The 15,091-nt window shown below is 50.2% G+C and overlaps 1 protein-coding gene across 2 annotated transcripts; it reads left to right on the top strand.

Moving 5' to 3' along the window:
* The first annotated feature begins 3,314 nt into the window (after positions 1–3,314).
* Positions 3,315–13,953, top strand: ZAP70 (zeta-chain (TCR) associated protein kinase 70kDa). 2 transcript variants are annotated; one of them, XM_006876612.1, is made up of 12 exons: positions 3,315–3,716; positions 4,245–4,405; positions 7,373–7,511; positions 7,610–7,697; positions 7,776–7,822; positions 8,042–8,101; positions 9,115–9,287; positions 9,778–9,984; positions 11,693–11,885; positions 11,967–12,107; positions 12,200–12,312; positions 13,830–13,953. In XM_006876612.1, exons 1-12 carry the CDS (start codon positions 3,315–3,317, stop codon positions 13,951–13,953), a joined length of 1,848 nt encoding a protein of 615 aa, XP_006876674.1. The 2 variants fall into 2 exon arrangements, with proteins under 2 accessions (XP_006876674.1, XP_006876673.1); XM_006876611.1 differs by having other exon boundaries at positions 8,036–8,087; positions 9,095–9,287.
* The last annotated feature ends 1,138 nt before the right edge of the window (positions 13,954–15,091 follow it).

Here is a 15,091-nt window from a genome sequence, read left to right as displayed (position 1 = left end):
TTCGCAGCCCGATTCGTAACCACTTATATACCATTAATTATGGAGTCCTGGTATGGTGCTGTGGGTTAATGTGCCAGACTGCAAAGTCATTTGAATTGCAAGATCGATAGTTCAAGCTCACCAGCTGCTCCTTGGAAACCCTATACAGGGTCGCTATGGGTCGGAATCTCCTTATTGGCACTTAACAACAACAACCATTAATTATATTGATGAATTTCCCTCTTATTTCTATTTTGTTGAGAGTTTCTTTTTTTTTAAATCAGGAATAGGTGTTGAATGTTATCAAATGCCTTTTCTGCATCATTTGATGTGATCATGTGATTCTTTTCCTTTGTTTTATATTATGTAGTCATCAACTAATCTGTTGATTAGTTTTCTAATGTTGAACCATTCTTGTATACCTGGTATGAATCTTACTTGATCATGATGAATTTATTTATAAGTATTGTGTTGGATTCTATTGGCTAGGATTTCGTTGAGAATTTTTGTGTCTATGTTCATGAGAGATGCTGTTGTTATTGGTAAGTGACGTTGAGTTGATTCTGCCCCATAGCGACCCTGTACAGGGTTTCCGAGGAGCAGCTGGTGAGCTTGAACTGCCGACCTTGCAGTTCAAATGGCTTTGCAGTCTGGTGCATTAACCCACAGTGCCACACCAGGACTCCCCTTGAGAGATGATGTTGTAATGTGCCGTGGAGTCGGTTCCGACTCATAGCGACCCAGTACAGGGTTTCCGAGGCTGTAAATCTTTATGGGAGCAGAAAGCCTCATCTTTCTCCCGAGGTCATGAGAGATAGTGGAGTGCAATTTTCTTTCTTCATGCTATCTTTGCTTGCCTTTGGTATAAGGATTATGCTTGTTTCATAGAGTGAATTCAGAAGCATTCCATCCATTTCTACATTCTGGAATAATTTAAGTAGAATTGGTATCAACCCTTCTCTGAATGTTTGGTATATTGTCCACAACTCTTTTTTGTTGTTAGTTTTTTTACTTTATTTTTATGACTTGCTCAATTTCTTCTTTTGTTCTGGGTCTGTTCAAAATTTCTACCTCAATTTCTGTTCTTTTAGGTAGGTTGTGTGTTTCTGGAAATTTGTCCATTGTGTTTAGGTTTTCAGGTTTGTTAGAATACAGTTCCTCATTGTATTCGGTTATTATTCCTTCTATTTCAGTTAGCTCTGTTGTGACATTGCCCATTTCAGTTCTTATTCATGTTATTTGCATCTTCTCTTTCTTTCTCTTTGTTAAAGTGGCAAATGGTTTGTTGATTTTATTAATCTTTTCAAAGATCCAACTTCTGGTCTTGTTTACTCTTTCTATTGTTTCTCTGTTTCATTTATTTCTGCTCTAATCTTTATTTCCTTTCTTTAAGAGACTGTGGGCTTTTTTTGTTTGCCGCTCTCTTTCTAATGGTTGTAGTTCAGGCTTAAGGTATTGATTTTGGTTCTTTCGTCTTTTGTGTGTCTATTGCTATATGCTGACCTCTGAGCAATGTTTTTCTTGTGTCCTAAATGATTTGGTGTGTCAGCTCCGTAGGAAAAGCACTGGATTGTGGACCACAAGGTTGGCAGTTAGAGCCCACCAGGTGCTCTGAAGGAGAAATATGACGCTTTTTGCTCTGACAATCATTTATGGCATTGGAAACCCTCTACAGGGTCACTGAGTTGAAACTGATTCAATGACACTTACTACCACCAACAACAGAGGATTTGTTATATTGTATTTTCATTCTTGTTTGCTTGTAGGATTTTCTTCAGTTTCACATTTATTTCTTTGATTGCTCAGTATTTCTAAGTAAGGTATTATTCAATTTCCATGCATTTGATTTCTCTACCACCCCAGATTCCTACTATTGATTTCTAATTGTATAGCTTTGGGATCTGAAAAGATGCTTTGTATCATTTTAATGTTTTAAAATTTATTACTGCTTGCTTTGTGGCCTAACATATGGTCGATTATGGAGAATGATCTATGTGCAGTGGAAAATATGTACTGCATTTTTGAAGGGTGCTTTGTTTTGTACATGTCTGTGAACTGCAAGGTCGGGGGCTCAAGCTCACCAGCTACTCCTTAGAAACCCTATACAGGGTTACTATGGGTTGGAACCCATCTGACGGCACTTAACAACAACATGGATTCAAGTTGGTTGATTGTGTTATTGAGATCTGCTGCATCTAGCTGTTCTGTTCTTCATGGAAAGTGTTGTGGTCAAGTCTGTTGTGGTTGTGGAGTTGTCTATTTGTCTCTTCAGTCCTGTTCATGTCTGTTGTATGTGTTTTGGAGCCCTTTCATTGTGTATATATAGATAAGGTAGTATGGTTGCTGGACTGACCCTGTAATCATTATATAATGCTCTTCCTTAGCTCTCATGCTGTTTGTTTTCCTTGAAGCCTGTTTAAAGAAAAATTAATATTGCCATTTGTGTTCTTTTTTAAATTTTCATTAACTTGATATATTTTTTCATATTTAAAAAATTTATTTTCACCTTTTTGTCTAAGCGGCGTCTCTTATAGACAGCACATTGATGTATCCTCTTTTCTTATCCATTTCGCCACTTTGTCTGGTGCATTTAACCCATTTGCATCAGTGTAGTTAATGATGTTTTTGTTGTTAAGTGCCTTAGAGCTGGTTCCTAGGTATGAGTTTATTGTTTTCCTTCTTTTGGGCTTGAAAAAAAATGTGATGTTAACGATTTATTTGTTCTATATTTTTCTGTGCTAAGCTTATTTTGTTATTAAATTTTCTTTTAATCTTCTTCGTGGTTCACGGCACTTAATAACATGTGGTTCACGGCACTTAACAACATATCCTTATGGTTTTCGTCTTTTGGTTCGGTTTATTAACTTCCTTTGTGATTGTTGTTGTTAAGTGCCATCACAACTCTGTATGGGGTTCCCGGGCTTTTAATCTTTTTGGGAACCTAAAACCTCACTCCCCTCACTTGCCTTGGAGGAACTCTTCAGGGGGAACTGGCCATGCCTGCCTTATGCACCCAGATTCCTAGTACTGGGCCTGAAACGCAGTTAGAATTCAACACGTTTGTGAAATGAATGAATATTCTGGGTATTGGGTGTGGGGAGCAGCGGGGTGTCTGGACACTCTACACAGATCTCTGGAAAGCCAGAGGGGCCCTGATATGAACACAAGCTCTCCACAACCGGCGGGCAGGCGGGCTGGGCGGGCTGGATTATGTTATCTCTGGGCCCAATGGGCCAAGGTTCAGCCGAGGCTCCGCTGTCTACCAGCTCCCCTTCTGAACCTCCAGGGTCTGGCGAGGCTCAGGGACACACAACCTGTGTGAGACTGCGGCGGCGATGCCCGACCCTGCGGCGCACCTGCCCTTCTTCTACGGCAGCATCTCGCGCACCGAGGCGGAGGACCACCTGAAGCTGGGGGGCATGGCCGACGGGCTCTTCCTGCTGCGCCAGTGCCTTCGCTCGCTGGGCGGTTATGTGCTTTCTCTTGTGCACGACGTGCGCTTCCACCACTTTCCCATCGAGCGCCAGCTCAACGGCACCTACGCCATCGCTGGCGGCAAAGCGCACTGCGGCCCCGCCGAGCTCTGCGAGTTCTACTCCCGCGATGCCGACGGGCTGCCCTGCAACCTGCGCAAACCGTGCAATAGGCCTCCGGGCATGGAAGCTCAGGCCGGGGTCTTCGACTGTCTGCGCGACGCCATGGTGCGCGACTACGTGCGCCAGACGTGGAAGCTGGAGGTGAGAGCCGGGCCTGGACGGGGTGGGGGCCCAGAGGAGGGACAGATGGGGCTTCGGGTTTGGGAGAGCGGTATGGTCGTCCCCAGCCTGAGCGATTCTAAGGTGCTCTCCGATTGGAAACTGAGGGAAGGGTTGGAGGCAGGGACCTTGGTGTGGGCTCGGTTTCCACAGAGCGAGGAGTGCTCTGGTGGTCTGCTAAGCTAGATGGGAAGGTAGAGGCGTGCACAGGGCCTGGAGGAGGTGAGACCTGGGCGGGTTGGTCTGGTAGTAGGGAGGTCAACGGGAGTGGAGGGTTGTTGTCTTCGACATCCTGCTATACACTGTGCTGCTCCTTACCTGAGTCAGATCGGGAAGCTGAAGATGCACTTGGCGCCCGGCTTGAAGGTGGGACTTGGGGTTGCCACTGGGCATGGAGATGGCGGGGGTGTCACAGTAACCTGCAAGATACAGGTGTGGTCTCATGGGGACTCGGCGATTGGGAGGGTCCAGGAGATGGAAGGCCTCACCTACAACTTCCTCCCTCCCCAGGGTGAGGCCCTGGAGCAGGCCATCATCAGCCAGGCCCCGCAGGTGGAGAAACTCATCGCCACTACGGCCCACGAACGGATGCCCTGGTACCACAACAGTTTGACGCGGGAAGAGGCTGAGCGCAAACTCTACTCCGGCGCTCAGTCGGACGGCAAGTTCCTGTATGTGAGGGTGGGAGCCCGGGGTTTGGGGAAGGTGAGGACTGGGGTCCAGGTTGGGGTTGGGGTAGACCTGAGTGTGCATGATGGACTGGGAAGAGTGTGCGAGGGATTTTATGTGGAAACAGGAGCTGCTGTGGTTAGGAAAGCCCTCCCATTTCTAGTTGGATTGGAATCGCTTCTTTTGCTTACTGACTATAGACTTTGGGCAAGTAGTGGAACTTCTTCCTGGCTCACTTTCCTCTTTCACTGTGGACTCATTTATGGGAGGGGGGGATCGTTTATGCATAAACAAACACAAAACCATATTGTGTGCCAGGCACCAAGGCAGAGAATAATACCAACATAAATCTCTGCCCTGTGGCATTTGGTGTTATTGTTGTTAAGTACCGTGGAGTCGGTTCCGACTCATAGTGACCCTGCACAGGGTTTCCAAGGCTGCATATCTTTACGGGAGCAGAACGCCTCATCTTTCTCCCTCGGAACCGCTAAGCTACCAGAGCTCCGTAGAAGAAAAACCATGAGTCGGATGGTGGTAATTGCGTCCCCAGGGACGAGTTGTAATTTTGGTTTAGGTGGCCAGAGGAGGGCATATTGAGTAAGAAGTGAGCTCTCTGGTGTAAGAGTGTTCCTGGTACAGGGAACAGCAAGTGCAAAGACCAGGAGGCAGGAATTTACTTGGTATGTTCAAGGAACATTGGGGAGGCCAGTGTAACTATAGTCCAAGAATCAAGGGGGAGGATGGAAGGAGGTGAGAGTGGGGAGGTGACAAACAGACTACAGTGAGGTACTTGACTTTCACTTGGGTGAGGCTGGGAGCTCAGGGAGAGTGTTAAAGCAATTCCCTCTGATGGCCCTGTGGATGGTAGTATGCCAAGGGCTTATGGTAAGGCTGGATTCCAAGTGAGTGCGCCTCATCTGAAACCATCACTCATCTGTGGCTCTTTTGTATAAAAAATCTTATCCAGATGTCAACTGAAATCACTCAGGCCTTGAGATACAGAGGAACTTGTTTCCTGCCTCTTTCCCATGACCTTCCGGTGTCCAGTGTCCTTCCTGAGATGTCTGTGAATTCCCGGGGCCACTTTTCTCATGGGTGCTTCTTAACCTGAGTTCCTGCCTACTGAGTCCTTCCTTTCCTAAGCTATTCCCTCTGGTGGGACCAACCCATTTCGGGGAACTGATCTCTTTTACTTGATTTTTCCTATCCATGGGAGGTCATATATGTATGTCAGATTGTCTGTCCGGTAAGATGCAGTTCCCTTCCTAGGATTCTGCTGTCAGCTGATAAAAATAATATGTTTCCACTTTACCTTATAGATTTAGCCCGAGAATTAGAATAAAGTCTCCAAAAATTCTGAAGGAACTCTTGAATGCATGTTACAGATATAATATTCAAGTACAAGGGGGCTTTTGAACAATTTAAGCTAGGGCTGTTTTCTCTAAGAGGGTAAATTTAGCTTTGCATTTGTGTTAGCTTTTGCTGTAACAAACCATTCCAAGACTTAGTGGTTCCAAACAATAGTTTATTATTGCTCCACAATTCTGTGAGCTGTTCTTCTGGCTTGGATCAATTGGGCTGGAACTGAATGGGTTGGGATCACACGGGTGGCTCAGGGTAATGGAGGTGCCCATGGTGGTTTCAGGGTTCCCAAGAACATCTAGAGAGGGCAAATTCCAACACAAGTGCTTTTTAAGCCTCTGCTGTGCAATATGTCTCATTGACTGGGTGTCAGCCTTAGGTCAGGTACTGTTCTAAGGCAAGAATACTGTGGTATACAAGACAGATGTAAGTCGATCTTTTTGTTAGGACCAAAACAGAGAAATGAATATCCATGGGCAGAGCCTGAGCCCTAAGAATGTATGCCTCTGAGGGTGCCCACTCTCAGGCCACACCAGTGGCTAGTTCCTGTTGCCCATTGACCATTGCTAGCCAGCCAGCGTCTCTTTAGGTCAGCTGCCTACAAGTTCCACTGGTGCCAAACCCCCACAGACCAGCTGCCCTCCCTGGAAACCTGAGTCAGTGACTCAGAACAAAACTGTGGGAGATGTAGACTGGTTTCGCCATGGATGTGAGGGTACAGATGTTGTTCTCTGAGAGCTGTAGACTGATGTAGCCATGGATGTGAGGGTGCAGGTTGGCCTTGTGTGTGTTTATGGGGGGCCAGTGACTGTGGGTGGAGTTTTTACTGCTCTGGGGTCCCATCTTTGAGGCACTCATTTCCCATCAGTGACATGGAAGATTGGTATAGAAGGAGGCTTTACAAAGTTCATGGAAAGCTCCATTGCCTATGAATTCCATTTTTCTACCAACTTTTGAAACCCCCTCATATTTATTTTGATAAATTCCCAGCAGAGGGCAGTCAAGACTTATTCTGACAGGATAACTGGTGAAGATGATGGTGCCATGCTCTGATTTGTACAGAGGTGTCTCACGAGCTGGTCACTGAGCTATACTTACCTGTGTGATGTGGAAATGACTTTCTCACCCAAGAGAATGGTTTTAAGGCTCCTAGTTCAGGGCTGTTTGTGGCTCCGTGGTTGTTTTCGATGGCCAAGTATCCTCCTGTGGTCTGACTAAGGAACCCCCAGATGGCTGAGTGTCCCCCAGGGGTACCCAGCGCCTGGATAGTGGCATGTCCATGTGTAGTAGAATACCTGGCAGCGAATGGCTGAGTGTCCGACTATGCAGGGCTAAATGTCTGTTGCAGGGGCTAGCGTTTGCCTGTGAATGGCCAGTATTTCCTCTGGCCTTGAATACGTGTTTCCCTGTGAACACTGAACACTCATGCTCTCTCCTTCTCCCATTTACTAGTGGGTCTGGAAGTCTAGTGGGGAGGCTGGTTTTGGCTCCTTCAGGCCCTGCTGCTGGAAGTGTGGAGTTCACAGCTTGTGTGTGGGAAACTGAGACCCAGGAGAGGGGGCACACAGGTGGCTGTAGGAATGACACCCTCTTCCTGCCTCCTCCAGTCTGAGGCCTCGGAAGGAGCAGGGAACGTATGCACTGTCCCTGATCTACGGGAAGACTGTGTACCACTACCTTATCAGCCAGGATAAGGCGGGCAAGTACTGCATTCCTGAAGGGACCAAGTTTGACACTCTGTGGCAGGTAGGCTGCCCACCCATCCTGTTCTGGGGGAGAGGCTGTGACGGGCGCTCGGGCTCCTTGGGAAGATAGGAGTCCTGCCCTGACCCCCCTCCCTGCAGCTGGTAGAATACCTGAAGCTGAAGGCAGATGGACTCATTTACTGCCTCAAGGAGGCCTGTCCCAACTCCAGTGCCAGCGCCGCCTCAGGTGAGTGGGGCTGTGGGGTAGGGGATGGGTAGGAGGCCCCATCCTCCACTTCCTTTATTGACCCTTCTGTTCCCCCAGGGGCCGCTGCTCCCACACTCCCAGCCCATCCATCTACGTTCACCCATGTGAGTCAGCCAGGGCCCTCAGAGGTGGGGACTCGGGGGTGGGGCTGAGTGGGCAGGTCCCGGTCTGGGGAGGCTGTGAAGGACAGTGGGGGCTTCTGTGGAGCAGAGGGTGCTCCCCAATCTGGACACTGCCCGAGGAGTCCTCAGAGGATGTGTGTCTCATAAGAGGGGCTGCTGTCCCTTAGCTGACCCTTGCTGACTGCATGACTTTAACCTCAGAGACGAATGGACACCCTCAACTCAGATGGATACACCCCTGAGCCAGGTGAGCTGGAAGAGGTGGAGGTGGGGTGGGTCTTTGTGCCAGGCCAAGAGCAGCGTCCCCGGCTGGGTTCTGGGGGGTTTGGTGGGGAGACAGGTGATCTGGACCAAGCCTACAGACAGTTTACTTGATGGGTCCCTGTGCACACACCTCACACACAATGTACACACGGCACATGTTCATCATGCCTGCCTGGGCACATGCACAGCTAGGTGGATATGGGTGTGCAAGGATCTACACCTAGCCATATGCCTGGGCCATCCTGCACACTTAGGTGCCCATGAACTCTGCATCCTCCCAGCACTCCATAGCAAGTGACGGTACTTAGTCCCATTTTACAGATGAGAAGGGGGAGGCCCAGGGAGGACAGGTAACTTTCTAAGGCTCCATAGGCAGGCAGTGGGAGATCCAGGGTTTGAACTAAGCCGATAGGCTCTCAATGGACTCCCAACGGGCTCCAGAGCCCACGGTCCTCAACACTGCTGAAGATGCTCATGTGATTCAGGTACGGCTGTGATTCTGTTCACATGTGTGCACAGTGAAGGGTGTGTGAAGTTATGTGTGCACATGGACACAAACCTTCAGTTGTTATAAACATGGGTGCATGGTCCGTGCAGAGACAGGGTCGACCTGTGAACATGTACCAGTGCACAACTCTATCTATGGTATGCGTGGGTTCATATGCATACACAGACGTGCCTTTAGTTCCCTGTGCGCATGGCTGGATGTTACAGACACCGACATGGTTGGGAGTCTATATAAACATGCACGGGCACACAGTGTACACACTTTAGCAGGTGCACACACGGTTACAGTGCACACACTGATGTGACTGAGAGTACATGCATACATACATGTGAGCACACCTAAGCACATGTACTACCATATGCATGCTATGGAGGTGTCACGCTTGTCCGAGGTACGTGTGTGCAGTGGGGGCTGATGCTGTCCTGTCCTCCCCTTTCCCTCCCCCGCCCGTTTCCACTGCTGACCTGGGAGTGTGTGCCTAGTGCGTCCAATGTCCTCCGAGAAAGCACGGTCACTGCCAATGGACACGAGTGTGTATGAGAGTCCCTACAGCGACCCCGAGGAGCTCAAGGACAAGAAGCTTTTCCTGAAGCGTGAGAACCTCATCATGGTCGACATTGAACTTGGCTGCGGCAACTTCGGCTCAGTGTGCCAGGGCGTCTACCGCATGCGCAAGTATGGCAAGCCCTGCTGCGGTGGGGGGCAGCGCTATGGGAGGAGCCAGGTTTGAAGCCAGGCTATCTGTCTGTCTTGCGACAGTTTTCCTGGACACAGGCTCTGGGGTGGGACATTGCAAGCAAAATAATGAGCTGGGAGAGCTTCTAAGAGGGGACAGTTCATGAGAGAGAGGGACACAGTGGGGCCCAGAGACAGTTGGGCTGTGCTATAGGTACAACCGAGGCCCCAGCGGATCCCAGGGGAACTGCAGAGTGGGCTCCCTTGTCCCCCTGCTTCCACTCTCTTTGGGAGTGTCTAACTGTGGAAATGCGACACTTCTTTTCCTGGTGAAGGGCTCAGTTATGAGTTGTCTGAAGCTCTCGGTCCCAAAGAGAGATCAGGTGGCAGAGCCCAGCAAGCACTGCGCAAGTCCGGTGGGAATGGGGCGGAGCGGGGCCCACGCCCAGCTCACGCAGACATCCTCTGGTGTGGCTGTGCGCCGGGGCAGGAAGCAGATCGACGTGGCCATCAAAGTGTTGAAGCACAGCACGGAGAAGGCAGACAAGGACGAGATGATGCGGGAGGCGCAGATCATGCACCAGCTGGACAACCCCTACATCGTGCGGCTCATCGGCGTCTGTCAGGCCGAGGACCTCATGCTTGTCATGGAGATGGCAGGCGGGGGCCCCCTGCACAAGTTCCTGCTGGGGAAGAAGTGAGTTCTCCACAGCCCTGGATTGTGTGTGCACTTGGAGCTGTGCACAAGCCATTTCCTCATGTTCATGGGCTCACCAGGCCCACACTCACCCCTGTGAGCTGTGAACAGCACAGACCCTAGAGCCAGGCTGCCAGATTTGGAGATCCAACTCTGTAACCAGCTAGCTGTGGTCTCGGGTTTCCTAATCTGTCTGTGTCTCTCAGTTTCCTCATCTGTAATTTGGAGAGGGAGATGGTGCCTGCTTCAAGGACCTCGTGTGAGGACTAAGTGTAAAACAATGTCCCGCACTGTAAGCAAAAGCTTTGCCAGTATTAGTTCTATGTTATTGCTACCCAAACACTTGGGGCCAAATTCACAAACCATGTGGCCTTGCTGATGCTGGATTATCTTTGATTTAAGGCCACAGTCAGAAAACTACAGTCCATAACATGCTTTTGTATGGCCCAAGAGCTAAGATGTTTTTACATTTTTTAAAGGGTGCTGTAGGATGAACACTGGACTGCAAGGTCGGCTGTTCAAACTCACCATCCACTCCTCAGAAACCCTATACAGGGTCACTATGAGTCGGAAGCGACTCATTGCCACTGAACAATTTAACAACAACAAAGCGAAAACACAAACAACACTTGAATCAGACCATGTGCCGTCTGCAAAGGCTAAGAATACTATCTGGTTCTTTACAGAAAAGGTTTGCTGACTCCAGCCTACAGAAATGACAGTTTCATAGGTGCCCCTCACCCTCAGACTCCTCCCCTCACAGACACCATGTTCCCCCTCACCAAGGCCACTGGTCACCACACCACATGTTCTGGCAGGTGCCGGCACCACTGTGGTGTGCCAGCTCATGCATTGGGTCATCAACACATAATCCTTGGGTAATTGCTACACAAGAGGGGTTATTACAAGCATTTGGGAGTCATCAGCGAACAAAAGACACAAAGATTCCTGCCCTATATTCTGGTTGGGAAGGCACAGAACAGAGAGTAATCATAATCAACGATAGTGTATATGGGGCAGTAAGTGCTGTGGGGAAAAGGAAGGCAGAGAGGGGATGAGAGTGTCAGAGAGAGGGTGGAGTTTGAGCACACTGAGGGAGGAAGCCAGGCAGAGAACACAGCCAGTGCAAAGGCCCTGAGGTGGGCTCTTGCTTGGTGTGCTAGAGGAAGAGGCTGGAGCAGAGCAAGTGAGTGAGAAGTGGGAGGAGAGGTGGGCTGTAGGGGAACTTGGGTTTTGCCTTAAGTGAGGCTGTGGTGGTTTTGGATAGCTTTCTGAAGGAAGAGCTGCCAGTGTGCTGAAGGACTGGATGTAAGGTGGTGCTGTAAACAGCCTGGTGCACAGGAGGGAGGAGCGGCTGCTAGCTGAGCTGCAGCTACAGACACCCAGCCAGGACATTAGTGTGGGAAATTCCCATGGAAGCCTTACAAGCAGACCACGAGGACGCAGGCAGAGGTGTCAGTTTGGGAAAGAGAGCCTGTGGGTGAGACTCAAAGTCATGAGACTGGACAATCGCAGGGATTGGTGCCTCTTTGTTGATGCTGCATCCCCAGCATGGTGCCTGGCAGACTGTAGGTGCCCAACAATTGTGTGTTGAATGCATGGTACCAAGGCTCTGGGCCTGGATACTCTGGGTCAGGGAAATGGGTCTTTGCTTCCTTGGGAATTTGGGCTGCCCCTCTCAGGTGGCCCTACCTTTCCTTCCTTCCAGGGAAGAGATCCCTGTAAGCAATGTGGCGGAGCTGCTGCACCAGGTGTCCATGGGGATGAAATATCTGGAGGAAAAGAACTTTGTGCATCGTGACCTGGCGGCTCGTAATGTCCTGCTAGTCAACCGGCACTATGCCAAGATCAGCGACTTTGGCCTCTCAAAGGCACTGGGTGCCGATGACAGCTACTACACGGTGAGCCCCCAGCCCTGTGGATGGGGCTGGCTGGTGGAGGGTCCCTAAGCTCTGCTCAGAGCAGGATCTCCTCTTCCTCAGGCTCGCTCAGCGGGGAAGTGGCCACTCAAGTGGTACGCGCCCGAGTGCATTAACTTCCGCAAGTTCTCCAGCCGCAGCGACGTGTGGAGCTACGGGATCACCATGTGGGAGGCCCTCTCCTATGGCCAGAAGCCCTACAAGGCAGGCACAGCTGAGGCAGCTGGGTGGGCAGGAAAGGGGCTGAAGGTGGGGGGCCTGGTGACTCATACGTGCCTTCCACCCGACTTGAGCAGAAGATGAAAGGTCCTGAGGTCACGGACTTCATCAAGCAGGGAAAGCGGATGGAGTGCCCACCAGAGTGTCCACCAGAGCTGTACAAACTCATGAGGGACTGCTGGACCTACAAGTGAGTGCTGAACTGCCCTTCACCTGGGGGTCCTGGTGCCTGATTGGTCAGTACCCAACATAACTCTCCCCAGTGTCATCCCATTCAAGAACCTTCCCCAGTTCCTGGCGTTTTCATCACTCATAATCTGTCTTCTAGACTCAACTCTCCAACACAGCAGTGCACCCACAATGCTCCAGTTCAGCACCCCAGTGTCTTGTCTCTGGATACCCAGTGCTCCCACATATAAAACCTCAGTCTCCTGCCAGGCAACACTCAACACAATGACTGCAATACTCGAGCAAGTCAGGACGATATTACCCCACACATGAGGCTTGGGATAACATTCCAGTGTCTAATACTGCAGTCTTCTTTCAGTCACTACTCAGCACCTCATTACCCAGCAGGCCAACACTGAAGCAGTCAAACACCCATTCAGAGTCCTAACTCTGTCTGGTTGTAGCCTGATACACAAACATCGTCACTCACAACACCATTAATACCTCCACTTCCCATCAGACATCAGGAAACATGCACGCAAAGATTTAGTACATTTTGTACCTCAGTGCCCATCACCCCATGTGCTAACTAACACCCATGACAATGGTACAAAAAGACCCAGGCAGCACAACAAGTGGACCTCTCAGTGTTTCTTCTACCATCTGTTAACCCAACATCTTCCAACCCATCCTCTATTGGGAAACACCATGCACAGACATCCAAATACCTCAAAAGGCCAGCAACTCACACCCTAACACCACACATAAATATCCCACAGTCAGTACCATTAACACCCAACTCTCCTGGTGTGGCGCTGTAGGATCAGCATTGGATTGCTAACCGCAAGGTCGGCAGTTCAAACCCACCAGTTGCTCCTTGGAAACCCTAGGCAACGACTCCACTGCTGAAGCATACCCTGAGTACGCCAGCCTTTCATTCCGGGATGGGCAGCATACTGCTGTTCTGTACAGTCAAGTTGACTCTGACTCATGGTGACCATGTGAGGTAGAGGAGACTTGCCCCTTGGGTTTCGTAGGCTGTTATTTTTACAGAACCAGACTGCCACATCCTTCTGCCTTACAGAATCTGGTGATTTCCAACTGCTGACATTTCAGTTAGCCCTGAACACCTAACAGTTATGCCACCAGAGCTCCTTATGGGCAACCTACTTGCACACATCTAAGCCCATGCCCAGCACCTGAAGACACAACCCAGCAATCACTTTTCTAGCTCCCTGTGGACAACAGCTGCCACCCCAACAGCCAATGAATTCAATTCCCAAGTCCTCACCAGTCAGCACTTACTACATGGCTACCCCAACATCTTGTATGCCAATGACTTTACATCTACTAGGCTGGTACAGCAATGCGTGAACTCTCTAATGCAGCCAAGCAGCTGCTCCATCACCTCATACGCCGCTAGCCCAACGAGCAGACATCTGATTTTCTGAGCCCTGAAAGTCTATCTTGTCATACCCACACTTGCTGTGTTGGGGTCTTGGGGTGTGGCCAATGACCTGGATCTACCTGTCCCCACAGGTGGGAGGACCGCCCAGACTTCCTGACTGTGGAGCAGCGCATGCGAACCTACTACTACAGCTTGGCCAGCAAAGCTGAGGGGCCTGAGGGCTGTGGGCAGAAGGCTGAGGCTGCTTGTGCCTGAGTCCCAGCCTGCTCCAGGGCCTGCAGGTGGGGCGGAGCTGCTGCAGACCCCCACCCCCAGCTTTCTGTCCTCTGCCTGCCCCAGCCTGTCCTAGAACCTCCAGCTTGGTTTGGGCAACTGAGCTTCTCTTGTCTTCTCTCCCGAGCTGGGCCATGGTCAGCAGATATCTGAAGCCTTAGACCCACGGGGGGCAGCATTCCCCAGCTGGTCATCTGTCCTCTTGACTAGGGGAAAGGGATCTGTATGGAGGGTGGGGCTGCGTAGCCTGGTCTTGGGCTGGTATTTATTGGTGGGAGGCGCCTCTGAAGCTGATGCCAGGGACCTTCCTTTTCCTGGGCTCTGAAGGGAAAGACTCAGCATTTGCAGGCCTCAGTCACTGGAATAAACTCAGCTTCTCTCTGACCTGAGTGCCCTCATCTTTTTCAGGCTGAGGGTGGGAGCTGGGTCATTGAATGGTGAGAAGAAATGGCCGAAGGCAGCTTTACTCAGGTGGACCAAGTCTGGGTGTGGCTGCTGGGAGGACAGGGCTGGTCTTCCCACTTCTCCATTCTGGAAGCATCTTTGTGTGTATTGAGGGGTTGAGGCCTCAGGGACAGAAGTTTGGGTTGGTAGAGCCAAGATGGCCTGGGTTCCATGATCCAGCCTCCATCACTCATGTAGTCAGTTGATCTCTCTGTGCTGTAGATGGGGGGCTGAGGGACTGTGTGCTCTGCTGGCCTCAGCTTCCCTTCCTGTTTGAGTTGCACGAGACGAATGGTTTTCCATGTTGACTGCACAATGGAATCACCTGGAGAGCTTTTTAACAAACATCAACTCCCCATCTCCCAAACAAATGATTGTCTTGGTGAATTTTAAAGTCTCTTCAGGTAATTCCATTACGCAGACTTCCACCTGCCCCCTCCCCCAGCCCCGGGCCCAGACGTCGCAGCTGGAGCCTTCATCACCTTTCTCTCCAGACACCTGCTCAGTCACAATAAGAACAGGCTCGAAGCTTGGCTGCCTTCGTTTCCCAAATGGAAAACAGGGGTATTGAAAACAGCTAGGGCCCTGCATTTCTTCTCTGAACTCGCTCCCCACTGCCTTAGCTGTGGTTCGAGCCATCCCAGATTTAGATTTGTGGCCAGAGCTGTGGCTTAGG

This window comes from Chrysochloris asiatica, unplaced genomic scaffold (assembly GCF_000296735.1).
Source record: "Chrysochloris asiatica unplaced genomic scaffold, ChrAsi1.0 scaffold00395, whole genome shotgun sequence".
NCBI classification, from domain to species: Eukaryota; Metazoa; Chordata; class Mammalia; order Afrosoricida; family Chrysochloridae; genus Chrysochloris; species Chrysochloris asiatica.
This window is presented reverse-complemented; position numbering and strand designations above follow the sequence as displayed.

Bases quoted from the DNA above. Each gene is read 5' to 3' on its own strand.
- ZAP70 (XM_006876611.1), top strand. From the start codon at position 3,315: ATGCCCGACCCTGCGGCGCACCTGCCCTTCTTCTACGGCAGCATCTCG. The intron at 12,108-12,199 runs GCAGGCACAGCT...CGACTTGAGCAG, and splicing joins ATGGCCAGAAGCCCTACAAG to AAGATGAAAGGTCCTGAGGT. The intron at 12,313-13,829 runs GTGAGTGCTGAA...CTGTCCCCACAG, and splicing joins AGGGACTGCTGGACCTACAA to GTGGGAGGACCGCCCAGACT.